The sequence below is a fragment of the Aedes aegypti genome, chromosome 2 (genome assembly GCF_002204515.2).
Source record: "Aedes aegypti strain LVP_AGWG chromosome 2, AaegL5.0 Primary Assembly, whole genome shotgun sequence".
Lineage (NCBI taxonomy): Eukaryota > Metazoa > Arthropoda > Insecta > Diptera > Culicidae > Aedes > Aedes aegypti.
In genome coordinates this window covers 118,723,814-118,748,337 of record NC_035108.1, presented here as the reverse complement: position 1 = coordinate 118,748,337, position 24,524 = coordinate 118,723,814, and the positions used below count along the sequence as shown (strand labels likewise).

The 24,524-nt window shown below is 42.0% G+C and overlaps 1 protein-coding gene across 1 annotated transcript in view; it reads left to right on the top strand.

The window, feature by feature from the left end:
• LOC5564472 overlaps nt 1-21,839 on the top strand; it is a 47,920-nt gene extending 26,081 nt beyond the window's left edge. Inside the window, exons 3-5 of the mRNA XM_021842115.1 lie at nt 8,749-8,977; nt 20,244-20,450; nt 20,740-21,839. Coding sequence (XP_021697807.1) covers nt 8,749-8,977; nt 20,244-20,450; nt 20,740-21,054 — 751 coding nt within the window. The 3' untranslated portion in view covers nt 21,055-21,839. The remainder of the gene's footprint in view (nt 1-8,748; nt 8,978-20,243; nt 20,451-20,739) is intronic.
• Nucleotides 21,840-24,524: the final 2,685 nt, after the last annotated feature.

The following is a 24,524-nucleotide window of genomic DNA, read 5'->3' as shown; positions in this document are numbered from 1 at the left end:
TTGAAGATTTGAAGAATTATATCAATTCCTTCTACCTGGGTATTCTGTATTAGAAGTGAGATGTTTGCTAAAACTAATTTTAACATCATTAAATTTTGATTATTTTTTATATTTTCTTTTTCATGAAGTTACTTCCTCACTAGACAGAGGCTAATTCTCAGCTTATGCTAAGTTCAGACCTAGGACAGGACGTGACAGCTCAACTAAGACTGCCCAGTTGTTTTTCAGTCGATAACCTTGACGATACAAAAACCAGTGCTACCATTATTCTTTTTAAACAAATCTTGTGCACAATTTCAAATATCAAGGTTCATAAATAGGTTGTTTCTTAAACGCTTCATTCATTTAGTGCAATAGAGGATGCTCTGTTTTTAAAAATTCAGGTTTATATTCAAAACCGGCAGTACTTGTAGAGAAAACCAAGAAGCTCTAAATTAAGTATATTTTATTCATTTTAGAATTGTAGGAGCACATGCGACAAACTCCAAAATCAATCTCGTTAATAAAGATAGAAAAAAAAACTCCAAAATCGAATATAAATAGATTTGAAACAAAAAGATTTCATGAAAATTTTTCATTTATTTGATGAAAACTCTAATCTATGATCTAGCAACACGGCCGGGCTAGCAACAAAGTGCCCCGTTTCAATCCAACTCAACGACGTGAAAGTAGGCCTTTGCCAAAACGACCAATGAGAAGTGGTCTTTTTTGACAGGCAATTGGTTCCATTTTTGTACTTTTACCTGATACGTCTTGTCTTAGGTTCAGACTAGAGCTGATATAACGTAATATACACAGCAAAAATTTGTGAATATTAATCAGCACGCAATTTGGACATCGACGGAAAATTGTGGCAGGCATTTGAAAATTACACGCGTTAGCCAACAGCTGAAGCAAATATGACCATCTGTCAACCAATCATGGCCCTTCCAAGTATATTTCAGTTTAATCCGCTAGAAATTTACATGAATCTGCCACAAAACAAACCCAGCCACGCTTAAAAATCACGCGACCGAGAGAACGCTCCGCATTGTTGACTGCTCTTTCAATCACTTCTCGATGAAACCACCAAACGTCGAAGCGATTCTGTGATACACTAATTTTACGCTGAACGTGTTCAACTTTCGTCAACTACTCACTAAGGTGGTGAGACAGCCGAGAATATTCGGGCATGTTGCTACCGCTTCGGAGGTCGCAAGTTCAAAACCCGATCAGAACTTTTTTTATAAATTCATCTAGTTTGGTAGCTAATTATAGCTTTCTTCAAACCAGCAGCAATGTAATTTTAAGATCGCACATAAATATCTATCACATATGATGGAGTCCTTTTGTTACATTCGACTCGCTATAATTTTACAGGTTTCGTTCGTACTGCGTAGGTTCTCTTGATATCAGAAACCTCACATCTAGTTTTCACTGGAAATAAGAAGTATGACGTTTGATATCAAGATAGTCTATATTACGTAATATCCGCTCTAGTCTGAACCTGAGAGAGCCTCGTGAAGTGAAAAAATATTAACGTCATATGCAGCGCAGATTCCGCTGTCACGAAACGTAAAATGCAGCTAGTCGTTTTTATGGCTGAAGAAGTGAAAAGCATTGCGTTCAAATTAAACTGTTATTGAAAACCTCAGTCAACGGAGCAGTTTTTCCAGAGATGCTGATAAATCCAAACACAAGGCTAATTATTTTTAATGTATGCTACGTTTGCTGGCATGAAATTTCACTAAAATGCCTATCTCCGCTTCGGTGTGATGCAAACGCAATAATTTTTTACTAAGATGTTCATGTGAGGGTTTGAACGGCTTGCGCATGATTGGTGTACACACGGTTTAGGTACAAAATGTCAAAAGACAAAACGTCGAATGCCAAAACGTCGAATCCCAAAACACCGAAGGGACAAAACGTCGAATTCAGTTATTTTTCAAGCGAAGTTTCTTGGATAACTAGCGTTGCTAAGGAAAAAATGGTTGCGATGCGGACAGCGTTGGAAACAGCCAAATTTCCAACTTTCATAAGAGTAAGCATGGAACAAATGAGAATGATGAGAACAGAAGTACCTAATGCAGCAGTTGAAGCAAATTAAAATTGAAGCCTAAGTATGAAACACTTGACAACCGAGCATACCACGCTGAATGAGAGGAATACAAACGACAGTGTCGTTGTTTGGTGGTCGATTACAGGAATTGAGTGTTCGAAAAGTTGTTGTCTGTAATTTTCGCTGCTGACATCAACTGCTAGCATTTCAGAACGATGTAAACAATCGTTACCCGATTAGTGAATTATTTATTCTTTAAAAATGAATTCATTGTTTCGTCGAAAAATGCATTTGATTAGATTGATCGATTTCCTTTCCTACAACAGATATTCAGGATCGCATATATAAATATCAGGATATCCGGCAAGTTTTTCAATATTTACTACTGAATTGACTTCTATACCATGATTTATTATTTGTGCAGATAATTTACACAGACAAACAGACATAACTTGAAAATTATCAATTCAAAACAAAGTCAAGCGAACATTAACACCCAATACTTGAAATACAAGATTTGACCAAACAGTGACTAGGTAGCGATACTGCGCAAACGTCAAACTGGAGCAAAAACGAGTCCTTTCATAGTTTGATTATATTTAGCACTCCAAAAAGAGACTCAATTTTTTGACAGAAGCTTTAAAAAATTCTAAACATTTCCAACAAGTTTTGGCTGTTTTCAATTTGATTTTTTACTATCAGTTCCATAACTAGCTAAATATTACAACATCCCGGAAATAGCATTGAAAAAATAGTAAAAAAAAATTCTGCCTTTACTATATGCAACATTGTTTGGTGTTTGAATTTCACGTTAGCTTTGTATCGACTTTCGCAGAAAATTGCATTCTTTTTTCTTGTTCGAATTTTCTCTTCGACATTTTGTCTTTTCCACGTTTTGGTATTTGACGTTTAGCATTCGACATTTTGTTTTTTGACGTTTTGCCCTTTTTTCCTTCCGGTTACCCGGTTCTCTGGGAAAAATGTCCACTAAATTGGCGGTTCTGAAACCTAGTTGGCGACATCAAACTTCATAAATTCCCAAATCAAGGTTAAAGAAGAGTGATTCAAACGTTTTTGGACGACTTGATCACATGCCAGGTTGTTTTGTATACCCTGTTCTTCAGGGGAAGTGGCCATTGTATTGGCGGTTCTGAGAGCTATCTTGCAGACATATTGAATTTCAAGAATTGACAAATTAAATCAAAAGAAGAATAGTCAAGAGGTTTCGGATGACCTGGTCACATACTGGTTTATTCCGGATAACGGGTTCTTTGGTGCAAGTGGCGAATTGTTGGTGGATCTAAAGTCCAAAGAAACGTCAAATCGTGTGAATATTTGTGTCACGAATTCTGAGTTGAATATTTACTCCGCAGAATAGCCTCGAATTTGCAGATGAGTTTCTGCCAATCCTGCAGCCTAAGGAAGAGTCGAAATAGGAATTTTTGAAATCCAATAAACTCTCTACCACTCTCATCCACTCTTTCTTTCACTAACGTCTACATTTTCTCATTAATGTGATAGTGATAATACAGAAAACTTTGCTTCTCATCCCAAACTATAAAATCGAATTCCTTCACTTCCCCACATGTGGCTCCGTTTGGCGCATGTCACTTGAGCCTTCATTAAGTGCCTCAACATGCGATACGCAGCGACGCGAAGCTCACAGATCTAGGAGCCGACGTACGTAGTGTCAGACGCACTCGTACAGATGAAATGATCCTCGAGCTTAACCGCGACAAGGAGCGTAAGGGCGCCGCCTACTAAAGTTTGGCGGAAGAGGTCCTTGGCGAGGATGTCGAGGTGAGGGCTCTAACGCAGGCAGTGACACTGAATGTGATGAATCTTGACGAGATCACTGACGCAGAAGAGCTCGTCACGGCACTGCGGCAACAGTGCGAGGTACAGGTGCCCACCGCTGCCGTTCGGCTACGGAAAGGTCCGGCAGGAACTCAGGTGGCCTTAGTACAGCTACCTGTCGCGGACGCTAATAAGTCCGCTAAGGTAGGGAAGATCAAGGTGGGTTGATCAATATGCTCATTGACCATACACGAGCAACCGGTGATCTGCTTCAGGTGTAGGGAACCAGGACACCAGTCCTGGGGCTGTAAAGGCCCTGATAGGACCAAGTTGTGTAGGCGATGCGGTGAGGAAGGTCATAAGGCACTAGGCTGCAAGAACCCTCCAAAGTGTTTGATTTGTTCCGGGAAGTCTGTGAACAACAAGCATCAAACGGGAGGCTCAAGGTGCCCGACCTTCAAAAGAGCCATAATTGAAAAGTCACAGTGCAGGTAACGCAGCTGAAACTGAACCACTGTGACGCAGCTCAGCAATTGCTGTATCAGTCAGTTGCTGAATGGGGGACGGATATTGCCATCATATCGGACCCATGCCGAGTACCCGCCGGCAACGGCAACTGGGTCGTGGATGGATCCGGAAAAATGGCGGCGATATGGACGACGGGTAAATACCCCTTCCAGGAGTTGGTGTCTACTACCTACGAGGGCTTCGTGATCGCCAAGGTAAACGGGGTCCTCTTCTGTAGCTGCTATGCGCCTCCGAGTTGGGCGATTGAGCGGTTCACGCAGATGCTGGACTGTATGACGACCGTGCTGACAGGGCGAAGGCCAGTAGTAAAAGCGGGTGACTTCAATGCCTGGGCCGTGCAATGGGGAAGCCGTATCACGAACCAGCGGGGTCAAATCCTGCTAGAGGCACTGGCCGTGCTAGATGTCGATCTGGCTAATGTTGGTACCAAAAGTACCTTTAGCCGTAACGGAGTGGAGTCTATTATCGACGTTACTTTTTGTAGTCCTGGCTTAACGAGTAGTTCGATCTGGAGGGTACACAATGCCTATACTCACAGTGACCACCTGGCGGTTCGCTACAGTATAGACTACAACAACAGCAGGCAGCGAGTAGAGGAATCGGCTAGGTCAAGGCCAAGTCCTTGTAGGTGGAAGACATCGTACTTCAATGACGAAGTACTTAGAGAGGCGCTCCGCTGTGAGCGTAACCTCCTCGGCTTAAGCGGGGACGAGCTGGTAGCGGTGCTTTCGCATGCATGCGATGTGACCATGCCTAGGCAAGTCCACCCTAGGAATGGGAGACCACCGGCGTACTGGTGGACTCAAGCGATTGCGAACCTGCGCCGTGCCTGCCTACCGGCCAGGGGGCGGATGCAGCGAGCACGTACTGAGGAGGAGCGTGACGAACGACGGGTGGCGTTCACTGCTGCCAAAGTCGCGCTGAAATCCGAGATAAGGTCAAGCAAAAAGGCATGCTTTGACGGACTCTGTTAGAGTGCCAATGCGAATCCGAGGGGCGATGCCTACAAGATCGTTATGGCGAAGACAAGTGGTGCAATGGCTCCTACAGAACAATCTCTAGAGATGCTGGAGGGGATCATCGAGGGGCTTTTTCCGCAACATAATCCTAGCCCTTGGCCTCCTTTCGTAGGACAGCCGGGGATTGGGGCTGGCGATGAGGAGAGGGTAATCAAAGAGGAACTTGCAGGGATTGCAAAATCCCTCAGAACAGGTAAGGCACCAGGTCCAGACGGAGTTCCAAACCTGGCCCTCAAAGTTGCAATTGCGGAGGCTCCCGGGATGTTCAGATCTGCCAATCAGAGATGCCTGGACGAGAGAGTTTTTCCCGACGTTTGGAAGCGGCAGAGCCTGGTACTATTGCCAAAGGCTGGAAAACCACCCGGTGACCCGTCGGCGTATAGACCAATATGCTTGATCGACACGGCGAGGAAGGTGCTCGAGAAGATCATCCTTAACAGACTGTTAAGGTACACCGAGGGTATAAATGGACTCTCAAGCAACCAGTTCGACTTCCGGAAAAGGAGATCCACTGTAGACGCTATTCTGACGGTTAAAAAAAAACCGCTGAGATAGCACTCCAGCGTAAGAGGAGGGGAATTCGCTATTGTGCAGTAGTGACTCTGGATGCAAGGAACGCATTCAATAGTGCTAGTTGGGCGGCTATTGCTGATGCGCTCCTGCGTCTGGGGATACCCGAGTACCTTTATAACATTCTCGGGAGTTATTTCCAGAATCGGGTATTAGTCTACAACACAGAGGTAGGTCGGAAGTGCTTTCACATAACCTCAGAAGTCCCTCAAGGTTCCATCCTGCTTCCAGTGTTATGGAATTTCATGTACAACGAGGTGTTGAGATTAAGATGTCCGGCGGGTGTGGTCATCGTTGGCTTTTCCGACGATATTACGCTGGAGGTCTACGGTGATTTGATCGAAGAAGTGAAATTGACTGCAGCCAACTCGATCGCAATTGTGGAGGAGTGGATGAGCTTTAGGAATTGGCTCACCACAAAACTGAGGCGGATGTTGTCAACAACCGAAAGTCGGTGCAGCAAGCGGTGATCAGTGTAGGCGACTGCACGATCACTTCAAAGCGCTCCGTCAAACACTTAGGGGTGATGATCGACGATAAGCTTACCTTCGGTAGCCTAGCCACGTTAATTATGCCTGCAAGAGAGCCTACACAGCTATTGTGGCACTATCCCGGATGATGTCCAATAGCTCTGCGGTGTACGCCAGTAAGCGTAAGCTTCTGGCCAGTGTCGCCTCGTCCATACTGAGGTATGGTGGCCCGGCTTTAAGTACCGACAGCTACCGTAGCAAGCTAGAAAGTACTTATAAGCTAATATGCCTGAGGGTTGCGAGCGCGTACCGTACCGTGTCACACGATGCACTCTGCGTCATCACCGGTATGGTGCCTATTGGTATCCTTATCATGGAAGACATAGAGTGCTTCGAAAGGCGCGGCACAAGAGGCATACGCAGGACTGCCAGACTGGCCTCTATGGCCAAATGGCAGTGTGCGTGGCACAGTTCCACCAAGGGAGTGTGGTCTCACAGGTTGATTCCGAGGGTAGATATCTGGATCAATAGGCGCCATGGGGAACTAACATCCCACCTGACACAGGTCCTTTCGGGCCATGGTTGCTTTAGACAATATCTACACCGTTTCGGTCATGAGGGTTCTCCCGAATGTCCAGTTTGCGCAGGTGTAGAGGAAACGGCGGAACACGTTTTGTTCGTGTGCCCGCGTTTCCGCACAATGCGTGACAGCATGTTTGCCACATGCGGTGGGGACACGACTCCGGACAATCTGGTTCAGAGGATGTGTGAAGACGAGCTTGGCTGGAATGCCGTTTCATCGGCTATCACCCACATCGTCTTGGAACTACAAAGGAGGTGGCGAGTGGACTCGAGAAGTGGCTAGTGCAGACGCTAAACAACAGGTGGTCCAAGGGTTCGCAGTCGGCTACGTAGGTCATACCGGTGCCCTACGGTCGATATCGACCCTTACAGCGATTAAGTGGCCGCAGGGAGAACATCCTGGTAGCGTTGCTGTCGTAGGTAGGTAGGTTCATAAGAAAGGGGTGCTAAAACTCTTCGCTTCCTCATACGACGCACACCCTTCTTTCGGGATAAACTTCACAGTGATATCACGCCAGGATCTAGGGATATAGCCGGTAGCAAAACTGCTTATAAGTAGCTTTCTCAAAATATGTTTGATAAACTTAAATCCCTTCTGGAGAATAACTGGATAAATCCCATCTACTCATGGAGATTTGAAAGAAGCAAAATAATTAAGTGCGCCTAGATTTGATTCATTAGTTACGATACTGCGAGCCAAAGCCAAATACTCGTAACTACATGAAAAGATATTTGGTTCATGCTATATCCACACATCCGGGGAAATGTGTATTGAATAAACATTCTGAAACTTCTTCATCGAAAGAAGCGAAGTTACCATTGGGTAAGCGAATTTTGTTCACTTGGAAATCCTTAGATTGTGCAAGGTTTTTGTTCAGCCGACTGATTTTACTTAAACTAAAACATTTGTACAAAGGTTTTTCCAACCGGATCGTTCAGCAGAACGAAGAGCTTTCTTGTGAGCCTTTCGAGCCAACTCGAATGACTCTGATCTAGCTAAACGATGTCCGTTCCAACTCTTTCTACATTGTTTCCTGAGTCTAGTCGAATCGATATTCCACCATGGGATCCTTCTAGTAGTCTTCAAAGACCGCAGAGGACATGATTCTTCAAAAGCTTCCATAATGTAGGATGTTGTAGGATCAACGGCATCATCCAAACCATTTTTGATCGGGGATACCTAAAACGCAAAGTTTGCGCAGTTACATTTGAATGTTCAAAGAAGATGTAGCGTTGATCAGATAATGATTCCTCATCTGATACATACCAATCCGTCGACTCGTGACTGATTCTATTTGAGAAGAGCGTTATGTCTAACACTTCTTCTTTAGAAGATGCCATGAAGATTGGGCGATTGCCTATATTAAATAATCCACTACTTAAATATTTCATTAGACTGGAGCCTCTCAAAGATCATAGAAAAAAATCTTGTTAAGGTTTGGACAAATAGCTTTCGATCAAATGATTGCGATATTCTTGGCAGATGCGTTGATCAACTGAGATTCTCAATGGGACTTCCTTGGCCTATCTATCGTAGGTGATTAGGAGGAGATTCGGAAAAATTCTAAATGATTCATAAGTTGGTCTATGTGAGAATCATTTCTAGATTTGTGCTGATTTTATGCCACCCTTCTAAATTTATTGACCGTTTATTGATGAAATCCTCGACTAGTTATTCATAGTTTTCAGTTTTAACCGTATTGTTCAACAATTTTCCACCTGACCCCATCTTTCCCATCCACAGATCGGCCGACCGCGAGCAAACATCGATGCACCGCGCTTCCCCTCTCGCCAGCAAGCCCCTGTTCGACTTCAACGGAGACGAGTTCGACGAGGACCTGTCGATGGCCCGGGCCCGTGCCTCCAAGGTTATCCACGAGAAGTCGATCATCGATTCGCGTTCGGATCAGCTGCGCAGCCACAGCCTGGCCCCGGTCAGCAGTTCCGTGCTGGAGAACGACTTCGACGAGCAGGTGAGACTCAGACGTTTTCTCTTGAGACGCTCGGACGTCAATCGGGACAACTCGGTCATTTACGTGATCCCACTGCCGAGTGATTCGCACTACATCCCACGATCCTACTACGACTACTACAATTACTACAACTACTACAACAGCACCGGCTGCGGTTGTGGTTGCTCCTAAATCATTTAATAGAACACTCTTCAATGTTTAACCAATGAATCTACCTGGTTTGAGTATACCTCCTCTATTTACTAATCACAACTTTTGATTCAATATGTTTCCAACACTAATCGAACAACGGCAAAGCAAGTCTCTCTCTGATATTAGAATTCCATATTTTGCATGATTTTGTAGCCACTACCTTTGTAGCATACTTTAGGAATGTTGATCTGTTGTGTGTACACACGAAATGTTTGTAGTTAGGAAAAAAACAAATTATTCGAGCTCGAAAAAAAATTATACTGCACTTTACATAGATAGGCGAACGAAATTTTACCATCTAAGCACCGAATCGATATATTAGAATGACGAGCGCTTGTTATTAAAATCATATGGATACATTTAGTAGTATTTCTCTATGAAATGTGATTATGTCTACAAAAACAAAACCTAAGAACCGATTCCAACATCGAATGGTTCGGAATATGTGCTCAACCCTGCTTTGATGGCTATTTATCACATAACAAATAAATTAAATAATATCTGTAATTATGAATAATATATTAACCTTCAATATTTATACTCAGCGCAACCTATTGTAGCTTAGGAATATTTACAGGAATGATGATAATAAAATGTGATATTTCTAGAAAAAAAAGTCTCAGTCTAGCTGTACTCTTATTTTTCAATCGAATCACTGAGCACCTCATGAATCAATCGTTCACACGCACACACACAAATCAGGCATGCTTTTTGTTGGGTGTCATAGTCGTTGTGACTTCTCGCGAAGTCAGTTGTTTTTTGTTCGATCCTTTCGGTTGTCAATTGTTTGCAAAAGGAAACATATTCGGTCAAAATTTACGTTTGAGTCTAATTTTAGATAGATGGTTGTAGCTTTTACCCCATTGTTTCGTAGAAAAATCCTCATATGTATAACATTCATTAGTACTAATCGCTAACATGAAGAGGAAGTATCACATATCGTCACTTGGTTAATGATGACCATGATATACCAAAAAATATTATTGGAACAAGAATGCGTTTGCATATGGAAAAATGATCAAAAGTAAATCAGCCGTTTAGGTCCAAGAAATTCACAATTTTTGTTTATTCAGTTGATCTAAATTTCCATTACTGTCCTGCGATTGTTTTTATTGAGATGGACTTATAAGACTTGTCGACATATCGACCATCTGATGACAATACCGTTGCTTTTTTCGCAAGATCTTCATTTCGTTATTGAGCAGTGCGTCTCACTGCTGATTTCACAAACGAAGTCTACACTCACCTTATTTTGATCCATCGAGCGTTATATGTAGCCAAATTAGTTTCGCTGATAAACCATTTTCAACCATTATCTATCCTTAAATGTCGAATACCTCTCAAAATTGTTGATCGATTTCATGTAAACCAGCGTGGTATTCGTTAACTAATTGCGAGTATATTCATACCACGATAGATTCTAACAGTGCCCTGAAAAGGGCCTGCAAAACATATAAACGTAAAGAGAGCCTATAGCTAGAGACTAAAGTATAAGAGAATGTTCTAAGGATTCAGGCTTCTGAAATCAGTTTCACTTAATAAGTGTTTATCAAGTAAATTGAATAACAGTTGAGCGAAAACTGGACAGTTACATATCAGATGATACGAAGTTCCATAATCGGAATCACAACTATCACACACAAATGAATCAGCACGGTGAATATTTGCCATGTGCTAGTTGAGTCGGCAGTGGCCAGTCAACGCTCTGACCAAGAGACTGCAATTTTGCTTTGACAGATTTGTTAAATACTTTGCCACCTTTGGGGATGGCTCAGTAATGTTCAATTTTGTTTGACGACACGAGTCCTAGTGCTGAGTTACCACCCAAGAATTGATGTGAAGCTTCACCCAGCACTTCGAAACGGAATAGATGGTTTAGGACCAAAGATGTCATGCGATGATCCATTGCGAGCTAGCTCATCAGCCAATTCATTTCCAGCGATGGAAGAATGGCCAGGTATACAAGGTTTACAAAGTTAAATGAATTCAGTTCCATGTTCAGCACGAATTCTAATAGCAGCCTGAGTATATTCTGTACAGATAGCCGGAAGGGAATTGTGTGGAAAATGTCCTATGTGAAAAGTGGAAAACAATTGGGCGATCACTCGGAGCAAGGACTAATGTCTCCCAATTCACCAGATGTGGAAACACCCAATGTACTAAGACTTCCAATGGACGGAGCGGATCCATGAAATTTGGTCGCAATCAATTCAATATAGAGTTCCCAGCTTGTTAACCGGGGGTTTTTTAAACGCAACATCTGCGAATTTATATTTAAATGTATAATCAAGATGACGTAAGTTTGCCATTTCATGGTTGTTGAAAGCAGTAAAAGCTGGGTCCACCAAGTCTACCAAGATAAAAATTAACGCTACATGGGCTGTAGTATTTCGAACGGGTTTACCAAAATTTGTTTTTGTTCTTTTACGCTAAATACTGATCTGAAATATCTTAGCCGTAGCTACTACCCAAACTAGGCAGGATTACTTATACATGCCAAGCCAGTTACCTTTATTGATTCATTTTTGTACACGTTGTGCTGAACATATTCGTGTTTTTCTATTTGCTGCTTTCAAAGCAACATTTGCAATACTGTTTGATCCCGAGGCGTTTTTGGTTTTAAAGACTTTTTTCACAGTGATCTCGTTCGTAACTTTAGATTCTCATATTCCGTCCCCATCTTAATAAATAGGCGACCAGGACACCTAATTATGATTTATGTACTGTTTCTACATCAATTAACTTGATTAAACCTCGCAAAAAAACGCATCGCCAATTCACTCGGTTCATGGCCGCTTCTCTCCATCCTCGACTGCGACCTACGCTCTCCAGATCCTTCTGCACCTGGTCGATCCACCTAGCTCGCTGCACCCCACGCCTTCATGTACTACCGGATTCGTGGCAAACACCATCTTTACAAGGTTGTTGTCCAAGATTCTTCCAATATACCCTGCCCAGCGTATCCTTCCGGCTTAAGCCACCTTCAGGATACTGGGTTCGCCGTAGAGTTGGGCGAGCTCGTGGTTCATCCATCGCCGCGACACGCCGTTCTCCTGCACGCCGCCGAAGATCATCCTGAGTACTCAGCATTCAAAAACCCCAAGAGCTTGCAAGTCCTCCTCGAGTAAAGTCCACGTCTCTTGCCCGTAGAGGACAACCGGTCTTATAAGCGTTTTTTACATAACACATTTTGTGCGGGGGTGAATCTTTCTTGACCGCAGTTTCTCCAGGAACCCATAGTAGGAACGACGTCCACTGATGATGCGCCTTCGTATTTCCCGGCTAACATTGTTGTCAGTGGTCAGCAAGGATCCAAGGTAGACGAACTCGTCCACCACCTGACACTGCTTCCTAGGCGGGCCCTTCCGCGCTCAATTCAGTCTACCAGCATGTACTATGTTTTTGACGCATTCACCATTAGTCCGACTCTTGTTGCTTCGCGTTTAAGGCGGGTGAACAAATCTGCCACCGTTTCAAATTTTCTCCCAATAATATCCATGTCATCCGCGAAGCAAACAAATTGTCCGGATCTCGTTAAAATCGTGCCTTGACTTTTAATTCCGGCTCTCCGCATGACACCTTCAAGCGCAATATTGAACAACAGGCACGAAAGTCCATCGCCCTGTCGTAGTCTCCGCCGAGACCCTCACGAACTGAAGTGTTCGCCCGAGATCTTCACACAGTTTTGCACCCCATGCATCGTTGCTCTATTCAATTTTGTAAGCTTCCTGGTAAAGCTGTTATCGTCCATGATCTTCGATAGCTCTACACGGTCAATACCGTCGTTTGTCGCCTTGAAAACGATGGCTAAGTGGTACGTAGGGACCTGATACTCACGGCATTTCTGGAGGATTTGCCGCACGGAAAATATTTGGTCTGCTGTCGAGCGGCCGTCGACGGAATCTGCTTGATAACTTTCCACGAACTCGTTTGCTATAGGTCATAGATGACGGAAGATAATCTGGGATATCATTTTGTAGACGGCGTCTAGGATAGTGATTGCACGATGATTTTCACATTCCAGTTTTTCGCCCTTTTTGTAGATAGGACATGTAACGCCTTGCTTCCACTCCTCCGGTAGCTGTTTTTTTTTTTCTGACTATCAGCCGATGCAGACAAGCGAACAGCCTTTCCGGGTCCATCTTGATGAATTCGGATCCAAGACCAACCTTGTCAGCGGCCTTGTTGTTCTTGAGCTGTTGAATAGCATCCTTAACTTGTCTCATCGTGCGAGCTGCTTGGTTTCCATTTTCTGCTATGCTGACGTAGCCATCACCTTCGTCGTCCTGACCTTGTGTGCATGTGTTCTCTGTGCCATTCAGGTGTTCATTATAGTGCTGCTTCCACCATTCGATCACCTCGCGTACGTCCGTCAAGAGGCTCTTATCCTTATCCCTGCAAATTTCAGCTCGAGGCACGAAGCCTTTGCGAGATGCGTTGAGCTTCTGATAGAACTTTTTCGCTTCTTGAAAACGGCACAGCTACTCAATCTCTTGGTATTCCACCTCTTCCAGGTGGCGCTTTTTTCCCTTAATAGGCGGGTTTGCGGTTTCCGCATCAGTCTGTGTCGTTCCACGTTTTGCCGCGTACATTGCTGCAGCATTGCAGCCCACGCTGCATTCTTCTCCTCCAAAACCTCTTCGCACTTCTCTTCGAAACAATTGTTTCTTAAGCTTCGTTCCACGTATCCGACAATACTTTCGGCAGCGTCGTCAATGGCCGCTCTGACTGTCCTCCAGCAGTCCTCAAAAGGAGTCCTATCGTACTCGCTGTCATCCGGCAACGCTGCCTTATGGTGCTGCGCGTACGCATTGGCGACATCTGGTTGTTTCAGTCGCACTAGATTGTACCGGGGCGGGCGTCGGTACCGTACATCATTGAAGAGGGATAGTTTTTGGCGTTGTTTCATAATTACCACATAGTGGTCGGAGTCAATGTTAGCACCACGATAGGTTCTGACGTCAATTATGTAGAAAAAGGCCTTATTCATTAAAAAAGCGAAATCTATCATTCTCAAGCCATTCTCATTAATCAGCCGGTGGGCATTGAACTTTCCAATCGTCGGTCTGAACTCCTTCTTCTGTCTAACCTAAGCGTTCAATTGTCCTATGATGATCTTGACGTCGTGCTTGCAGCGATCGTACTCGTGTTCAAGTTGCGCGTGTAATGCATCCTTGTCATCATCAGTGCTTCCGGAGTGTGGGCTATGCACGTTGATTATGCTGAAGCTAAAGAATCGGCCTCCAATTCTCAAAATCCACATTCTTTCATTGATCGGCCACAACTCAATCATGCGCCTTTGCATATCACCCATCACTATGAAAGCTATTCCCAGCTCACGTATGTTGCCGCAGCTCTAGTAGATGGTATGATTACCTCTAAACATTCGCACCATTGCTCCTGTCCAGCACACCTCCTGCAGCGCTACGATGCCGAAACCACGAATAATTAGTACATCGGAGAGTATGCGTGTGCTTCCGATGAAGTTGAGAGATTTGCAATTCCACGTACCGAGTTTCCAATCGCTAGTTCATTTCCGTCTCTGTGGTCTTTGCCGATTGTTCTGGTCCATATTCTCTCGTTGACGATCATGCGCTGATATGTTTTACGGTAAGCTTGCAGGGCCTGTCACCAACCCCCTAGATTTCAGAAGGACCATTCTCCCTAAATGTATGGAGGACCATAGTGCGCACTCGGACGATGATCAGCCGCTCCTGACATGGGTAACATATATAGATGGTCGGGTTTCACATTTTTCAAACCCGAACCCGACTTATTCTATTTCTTCAAACCCGCACCCGACCCGAACCCGAGACAATAATTCAAAAACAAACCCGGACCCGACCCGAACTCGAAAAAAATTTCGCTGTTCAAACCCGAACCTGACCCGAAACCTGAAAAATGTTTTCAAGAGAAAACCCGACAAAACTCGAGTTCGTAAAGATGGTAAATTCGGTTGTAGGACAAAAGGTTGAAGGACAGAAGGTCAAATGACAAAAGATCGAGGGACAAAAGGTCGAATGGACAAAAGGTCGCATGGAAAAAAAGCTTGAATGGACAAAAATGTCGAATGGACAAAAGGTCGAATAGATAAAATGTCGAATGGACAAAAGGTCGAATAGATAAAATGTCGAATGGACGAAAGGTCCAAGTTGTCTATTTTGACCGCAAATTTCTCCATTCTCATCTGAAGTTTTCCTTCTTTTAAATTTTAGCTGTTCTTTAGAACTGCCGTTTGAAGCAATAATTTGATTTAAGGCTTTAATTTTCCATGAAAAGATTTATTTTCTGACCGTCAATTGTTATTATTTTGATACTCCAAAGCATAGAGTAATTATTATTAGCTTTTTATTTGATACATTTTCAATAGAGATTTGTCCTCCTTTTAAAGCTTGTCTGTTCTTTTGGAGTTATACACTATAGTAATTTTATACTGTTGTAGACACTTGTATCGACGATTATTCTTTCTTTTAAACATCGGCTGTTCTTAATAGATTTCACATTTACATCTTATCTGTATTTTTTTTTTCAATTTTCAATTTCAATTCTTGTAAATATCGGCTGTTCTTCATGCTTTAGAGTATTCATGGGGAATTCAATTGCATTTTTAAGAAAGGATTGTCCTTTTTTTGGATTTTGAATGTTCTTAGAGCTAGGTATCACAGTTTTATCTGACTCAAATATTTACTGAGAGCTTTTCTGATAATTTGATCATTTTTGGATTTATGCATCATGCTTTTTATTAGGAGATGATCTGCAGAAAACACATACATTACTCTTGGACTCAGACTAATTTCTCTTCGGAACCACCTGATGATATTACTCTGAGGAGAGGGCATTACATACAGCACTTTAACACATGCAGCAGAAAAAGTCTAGGCAAACTGCTTCTCCTAGCTGCCTTGAACATTGTGACAGAGCGTACCATTTAACGTGTGGCTTGCACCTTGATGTAGTTAGAGTTACATAATTCTCAGGAAAATATAAATAAATAACGAGTCTCCAACTAAACCGCCTTTAAACGCAGCAGAATCGTAGTGTGCTACGCTAGACGGAGGTTCACGAAAATTCTAAATGCGCGCAAGGGGAGTGCATGCGTTTGTTACATGCGATGATCGGTGCTACGCTCGCCATCAGTATCCAAGTTGTAAAACAACTGCTCAGTAACGAAGAGTCTCTACAACTATTTTTACCTCATTATGCAGGTGTCTTGATGGTCTACATGATACGGTCGAAGAAGCGCGATCCAGGTGTTACAATTTCGATTCTTGTTTTAAAATTTTTTCTTCACTTCAATTATTGTAGCTGTGTATGTGAGCCTGAAAGGAATGTGGCTCTAGCACATAAGACTACAGCACGTACACAGTAACTCTGGATGCACTACAACCTGAAAAGTCTAACAAAATCTCATCTCAAAAAGATCGTTGACCATCTGAAATCTAACCTCCCTCAGCACGGTCTTTCTGAAAATATGCGCGTTTTCGCCACGTCTGTTATAGCTATAGCGCTTGTGCTTGGTGTAGGGACAACTTGCTTTTTCGTCTACAGAGTATAGCCTTTCGTTCTTCCGAAATATTTGTCCATTCAACCTTTTTTGCCATTCGACCTTTTGTCCACTCGACCTTTTGTCCATTCGACCTTTTGTCTTTCGACCTTTAGTCATAGATTCGGTAAATTCATTGTTTTTGATGCATGGGTAAGCTTCCAGGTTGTTACTCTGTTTCAAATTCTCAAAAAACTCGACCTGGACCCGACTTTATACAAGCCCGAACCCGACCCGTACCCGAAATTTCTTTTTGTTGTGAAACCCGACCCGAACCCGAAAAATTTTAAATTTTCAAACCCGAGACCCGACCATTTCTAGTAACAGACGCTGTTGTGAGCCGCTCCTAACATGGAGTACAGACGCTCCAGGTTTGCAGAAGCAAACCCCCCTTCCCTGTCAGCATACGACCAAAATTCTCACCGGGTTTGGGCACGATCTTCCCTAAGTATTTTGTACAACACTGGTGAAAAAACCTCGCTTTTCGTTCACAACTGCAGCGTGGTGGTTCTGACGATGGCAAATCGCGCAATAACAGGAAGGTTAAATCTATAATCAAATACAGGCATTTTATCTGATGCTCAGCTCTGCGAGAGTTTATGTAACAATAATATTACATTTTCATTATTTTATTGATTTCTGTTTTGTTTGGAGTAGTACTTAAAATTGGAGTGAAAGCGATCCACTTAAGATTTTGTTACTGAAACTTATTTCAAATATTCTGTTAAATTACAATCATGGTTTTCAAATGATGACAATGAGGTTAATAATTTTACCACACACTTTCCAATGCATTGATATCACGATCAATCACGTTGTTTGGAAAGTAGTGCCAGAGGAAAACAAAAAAAATCCAACTGAGTTTTCCGGGAAAATAGGCGACCTTGAATTTTTCTCATTTTTTTATTCATATATTGATGAGTCCTGCCTGTGGGAAAAGTTTCATGAAAATCTGAGACCTTTCGGCCCAAACCCGTACGGAAATAACAAAAATCCCCAACATACAGATACAGAAGTTATGGTTTCAATATGGCAGTCTTAAGGCAATAGCTATTAATTAATTATTTGATTCTGAAGTTTGTAGTTTGTCCACTTTTCTTAGTGAGCCACTACAACCACTTTAGAATATTACAATACCAGAATGTAACTGAATGGCAAAAGCCATAAAAACTGAGCTTTTCTATAGCTTATTGGACCATAGACGAGTACGTCTCCGAATTAACAAAAATAGCTAATATGCAAAGATTTAAATATATATAATTTCGAATTTTTTCTGTTCCCTTATGTTTTCGAATGAACTAGAAAGCCTAAGTAATCAAAACTTGGGTCATGACGAAATAAATAACTTTTCAAAATTCAACAATTCAAGTGATTAGAAATATGAGTTGCTCTTGTCCCTAGAAATAATTAATAGATCTTCTTTTACGCGTGTAGAATCATAGGCTTGAACTACAAGGATGTTTTGGAAGACCTTAGCTTGTACACATTTTAGTTTGATTAGGATTCATAAGTATCAATGATATGCTTAGCATACTAAGAAGTACAATTTCTTGAAATAATAAATATTAGTTGCTTACAAGTAGCCTCCAAGAGGGAAAACCTCGTTTTACGGTTCAAACTGGCTCGTTTACGAACTGATTCAATTAATAAACCCTGACCTAGTTCGTACATTTAGGTTGCATTGTACCAATAATGAAAATTATTTGGTCGTTCAGAAATATGCAAGCTATTGCTTTGCGTACTTGAGCTTGATTCGCCGTCCGTTGTTGCTACTTCAGTATCGCCAGATCAGCTGCACTTACACAAGGAACAAACCAGATGACTGCTTGGGACAAACGACACCCTCAGTGTATATGTACTGATGATCTTCTATTTTTAGGCAACAATGGCGCCTGCTACGTCAGAATGCATACCAATGAAAGGAAGGGGGAGGAATTGATAATGCATTAAACTGGCTCACACAGTACACCGGATATGCCCCTGCATCTACGCCAGTTCATACGGGAAGGTGTTTTGGCGGTAAATTTATGGCAGAGAGGCTTGCTGATTGGTTTGCAAACGCCTATGTATCAGGCGTAAGGGAAGGCGTGCTTTGATGGAAGAATGGAAGCGTAGGGAAACGGATTTTTGGTTGTCTCTGGTTCGAGCCAACCCCCTGAAGAGAGGATCAGCCATCTTTAGCGTGGCTTTAGTGTTGAAGTTAACAAATTGAGGCTTTGTGCACAATAAACCTCGCGCATAAGCGACATATGTCGCATGATCAAATACTCATGAGACATATTATCGTTAATTTTGTGGTCAACTCTATACGGCAGGATACGATTCTTACCTTGTGTAAAACTGCAGCTAATTGCACAATCAAATACGAAGTAAACGCCAGAATAATATGCGAATTTGAAATGTCACGTTTACTCCGTCTATAAATCGTGTATATTTAGTGCATAATTTATCTTCTTGCGCCAGCTGTCAAAACAGTACCTTTTCCAGTTCCAAGTTTTTGTCTTCACTCCAGTTGTTCGTGGATGACAGCCGTTTCCTGTGGTTCTAGCGAACAGCCGTCCTGTGGTTTCAGCGAATGCTATGAACTGTGATAGATCAACCGTGATATATTAGTAGTGGAAGATAGAAGCAAATGAAAGATACAATCACAAAGTACGAGGAAAGGGACGGGCCTGGGATTGAACCCATGACCTTCTGCTTACGAAGCAGAAGCGATAGCCATTGGACCACCAATCCCATCGGTGCAAGCTGTCGTGAATCAATACACTCACGTGAATCAATACATGGAATGATAATGGAAGTGTGATTACTTTGTTAGTTGATTTCTCATACAAATGGTATGACAATTCATCAAGAAAGAATAGCGCAAATATTACCAAATTTTCCAAGCACTTCTACTTGGGTGTCTAACAGCAAACATGCTTCTTGATTCATCGGAAGCTCTTAAGCCTAGTGGTAATGTCTACGGCTTCTAAGAAAGGTATCTGGGCTGGGCCACATGCTGAATATGTACAAAACACAAATTCTATGTATATTTTTCTCAAACTATTTTTTTTTAATGAATCTATATATGTTGTCATTATTGTTGTGCCGTGTTGATTCGAATTTCCGTATGGCATCGAATCCCAGAAATCGACCCTAATTTATCCAAAATCATTATTTCGTTAACTTTTATTAATGGATATTGTATAAGGCGTCGTAATTTTAAGCGAAAAACATCGGTATTCAGTTATAGAATATCGATTAAAAGGTTAGTGTCCGGCTTTCGAATCGTCCTGTAATTCTTATCAATACGGTACCAACTGTCTACATTTCCATCTTTGATCAAAGCGATCAAATTCTTCAACGCATTCTTGGTTCATTGCACTCTGTATCCGAATGTCAACACAGCCGACCGTAATTCATCGCGAGTTCAATCACATTCGATTCTAAAACAGTACCAACCTGAACGCAACCGCAATCACCCGTGCCCATCGAAACTGTTATTTTTAAATCCACAGCTGACTCACTACCTCTTCACCACTTTTACAGGTCCAAGCCACATTGAACCGAATCCGCGCCAACAAGAACCTTCTGAAGCAACTGCAGAGCGATGATACGCTGGAACAGGTTCGCAGCGAAACTCGGTCCAAGCTGAGTGAACAGACCGCCAAGAAACTGGCCGAAAAACTGTCCAGCTACGACGACTCCAGCGATCTTGCGTCCACCGAAAAGCAATCCGTGAGGAAAACACTCAAGGTAAAGTACTGCTTAGCTAGAGTCTAATCAAACAAATCCGTACTAATTTTCTATGCCTTGAGCTATGCGCGCTTTAGCTGCTAATAAAACTAATTCTACGCTTTTCTATTCTGCCTACTGCTTGTTTCCCTTCCTGCATTGTCCCGCTGCAGCTGAAATATCAATCAGTGCTTCAGAATCTGGAAGCTCCGGAATCCTACTAAATCTAGTGGCTACCTTGCTTCGTTGTTGAACTTCCCAAAATCGAACCTGCCCGCCTTGAACCACCTTTTCCCCCTGTCCACCGTAGATTAGAGCAGTAACCGATAGCAGCTCCGCCTTGGACTCCAAGAGTGCCCTCAAGTGGAAGGACGAAACTGCGGAGTCCTTCGCAGCCAAACGAGCCAACGCCACCAGGGCGCGTCTGGCCGATCTGGACCAGGAAATGATGGATTTCGAAGAGAAGCAAGCTGCCCGAGCTCGCCGTGCAGCTCATCTGAAGAAGGTCCTCGCGGAAACGGCGTGCGATGAGTTGATCCCAGCCACCACCACCGAACAGGCAGGAACCAAAGTCACAACCGGAATGGTCCGATTCAAAACACAAAAGAAGGTTGTTTCTTTCTAAGTGTTGGATTTACTAGAGTTAGCAACCAATAAATTTACCTTATATTTTCTGTTTCAAATTCCTACCTTATTGTTATCGTTTAATCTATATACTGTATAAATTTTTGAAAATAAAATGGAAAAATAACACTACTATTAGGATGTAAGACATTCACATAATAGATACCTTTCAACTGGCACTAGGCACTGCTTTTCTCCTTGTCACCAAATGGCTCATGACAGAACGAGCTGAGAGCGAGCGTAGAATTAATTAATGTTAGGAAGAAGTAGACAGGACAATAATCAAAAAAATGTAAATTATAAATAGAGATTTGCTATACTCAAAGCAATACCAAAATAATGACTCACAGTGCGAATTATAACCAAGGTTAACATTCTCGGGCGATGATAACAATAATCTATTTAAATATTTGATGCGAAAATCCTTGCAGTCGGAGATTGATGAACCCTGAGTCAGACCATGTTTTATTTTTTTTTTCGCAAAACCAACAGACAAGATGTGAGATAAATGGCCGGCCATCAAAACTTGGCATTGCCGTACGTAGATTCATTTATTTTTTATCAGACGATGTTAGGCATGTGTTCGAGCTTTTACGGAAAATCAAATAAGTCACTTATACTGTATTTATATTTTACCTGTAACTGACCCAATGAAAAATAACAATTCAAGATTCACATCTCAGATGAAGTATAAGGCACTCTAGTTTCGATATATTTATTTCGTCTTTTCAGCTTTGTATTTCATGACAAAACTTTTAACCTGTAATAAAAAGGATACCAATGAAATAAAAGTGTTTTATAATTTTGTTTCCCTAATTCATTCGAAAAGACGTGAGAGTTTATGTTTACAATAAGAAAATTTCTTCTATAAATTCTTTCTCTCAATAAGCAGAGCTATTGTGAATTTCTAGAAACATGAAACATTTTTTGACCAACCATATTTTGATGTGCATCTCAAAACAGAACTTAATCGGATGATTGGACTGAAGGTTAGTGGTTTATCCCTAATTTGATTGAAGATTCCAATAACGGTTCAGCTGTAGAAGATAGCTATTGGCAAAGATGGTGAAAAGGATAAGATGAACGACTCTTTATTTTGCCAGTGAAAAGCAGTGAAACGCACTGAACCATTATTTTCCATTAACGTTCAACGCTCCGTCATCGTTATCATCGTCATCATCGAAACTTCAAAAGCAGTTTTTCTGTTCAAAACTAAAAATATTTCGATGAAAATGTGTTCACTGTATTCCGATTGGAGAAAAGAATATAGTGAACACATTTTTCTGTAATTTTTATTGGCTTTGAACAATAAAACTGCTTTTGAAAATTCCAAAATCAATGACGGATCCTGCACCCTTAAACCCAAATCATTGTGCAAGCTGAAGTTTGCTTCTGTCTGATTTTTTCTTCTTTTTCTTCCATATTATGACCTATAGAGATGATTACCAATTTACCTTATGTTAGCCGTACTCAACTCCACGTATTTTGTTTAAAGCGCGGCCTTCCTTAGCCGAGTGGTTAAAATCCGCGGCTACAAAGCAAAGCCATGCTGAAGGTGTCTGGGTTCGATTCCCGGTCGGTTCAGGATCCTTTCGTAATCCTTGACTTGCCTGGGCATAGAGTATCATCGTACCTGCCACACGATATACGAATGCAAAAATGGTGATTCTGGCAAAGAAAGCTCTCAGTTAATAACTGTGGAAGTGCTCATAAGAACACTAATCTGAGAAGCCGGGTCTCTCCCAGTGGGTACGTAAATGCCAAGAAGAAGAAGAAGAAGAAGAAGATCAACAGCGCAACAGAGTACTGCACACAAAATCGATCAATTTTGATCCCAGAGAGCCACAATTCAAGTTTCGGTGAAATGAAATGAGTGAGTGAGTGAGTGCGAATCATTTCACCGAAACTTGAATTGCGGCCCACCGAGATCGAAACTGTCGGATCCCATGTGTAAGCCCAACCACCTCCCCCTCCATCTCAGGAATACAACGCACAGTTATAACAGTTCATGGCTTCACAATTCGAATTTCGGGTAAATGAGTCTAATCAACACTGACTATAATTACTATAATGCTATAATGGATCATTGAAGGCCGTTTTTGTCAGTGCTCACCGCATCAGAACAAAGGCGCCACTGTATATGGGATTTAACATTGTGACAGCATTGCTGTTCTGTCAAACACACAAGGCTACGGTGGCACCATCTATGCTTGCCATAGCAGCCGTTTAATGATCCATTGAACAATAACATCTGATCAAACGTCTTTATGTATGCAACGTATATGCAAGCATGATTGCACATGTGTAGGGGGACTGGGAGTAGTTTGCCCACGTTAGGGAAAACATAAATCATTTTAAAAAAATGCTTGCTTAACTGCTTATGTATTGTTTTGCGAGGTAAAACGCCCCGCTTCAGTTCGGCGTTAGCCATGCTGTAAACGTACGCACACAATCATGCTTGTTTAAAGGTTGCATACATCCGGGCGTTTGTTCAGATGTTAATAGGGTAACGACTGTTTATTTTGATATTAATCGCTAACAGTTGGCGCCAGTGGCAAAAAGTGCAGACAACAACCCTTCGAACATTCAGTTTATCTGTGCTGGCCGCCTAGCGGCGACACTGATGTTTGTATTCCTTTCACTGATCGCGCTACGCTGGGTTCTCAAATTTCTCAAATTTCAAACACAAGCGCATGGAAGAATGGTAGTCGGTGAACTGTCAAAACGTATGGGAAATAATGAAAAAACGTAAATTACTTGCAATTAGGAAACTGGATCGAAAAAGTAGTGATTAGAAATCAAGCGTAATATGAATACATAACCTTTTGTGTTTAGTTCATCTTCCATTGTGCTTTCTTTGCTTCAGGATTTCGTTTTTACTACCACTGAAAAAGAGTCATCTATTGCCTTTTCAGTTTTGAATATCGCCCTATTCGCTCTAACGAAGGTACGATGCTGCCATCTGGAAAAATATTCAATAATTCGCGATGACGGAGGCAATTACCACAGTTGACCCTATGCGTGAAGCTCCGATGTCTTTACATGGCAAAGCATAGGATGTCAATTTTCGAATGCTACTTAAAAATTCAAAACTATTTTTAATTAAATTCTGTTAAGTGTATGGGATTAGATTTACGATAAGCTATAGAATCCGCAGAATATTGAGGAAAAAATATAAAAATCAAAATAATGTGTCTATAATGTAGCCCATCAATAGTCTATCAACATGTGCTGAAAAGAATTTAAACAGCTATTGTAATAAATTTTATATAAGCATTTGAAATTTCACTTCCTATACCTTGCCGGGTTAAATGGTCGACGCTTCACGCATAGAGTAAACTTTTTCCAGATGGCAGCATCGTACCTTCGTTAGAGCGAATAGTAGACATGCTGATGCGAAAAATGTACATTTGTAAGGTTCCAAATTGCGCATAACTTCAACATGGCATTACGTTAGGTAGAATTTGAATT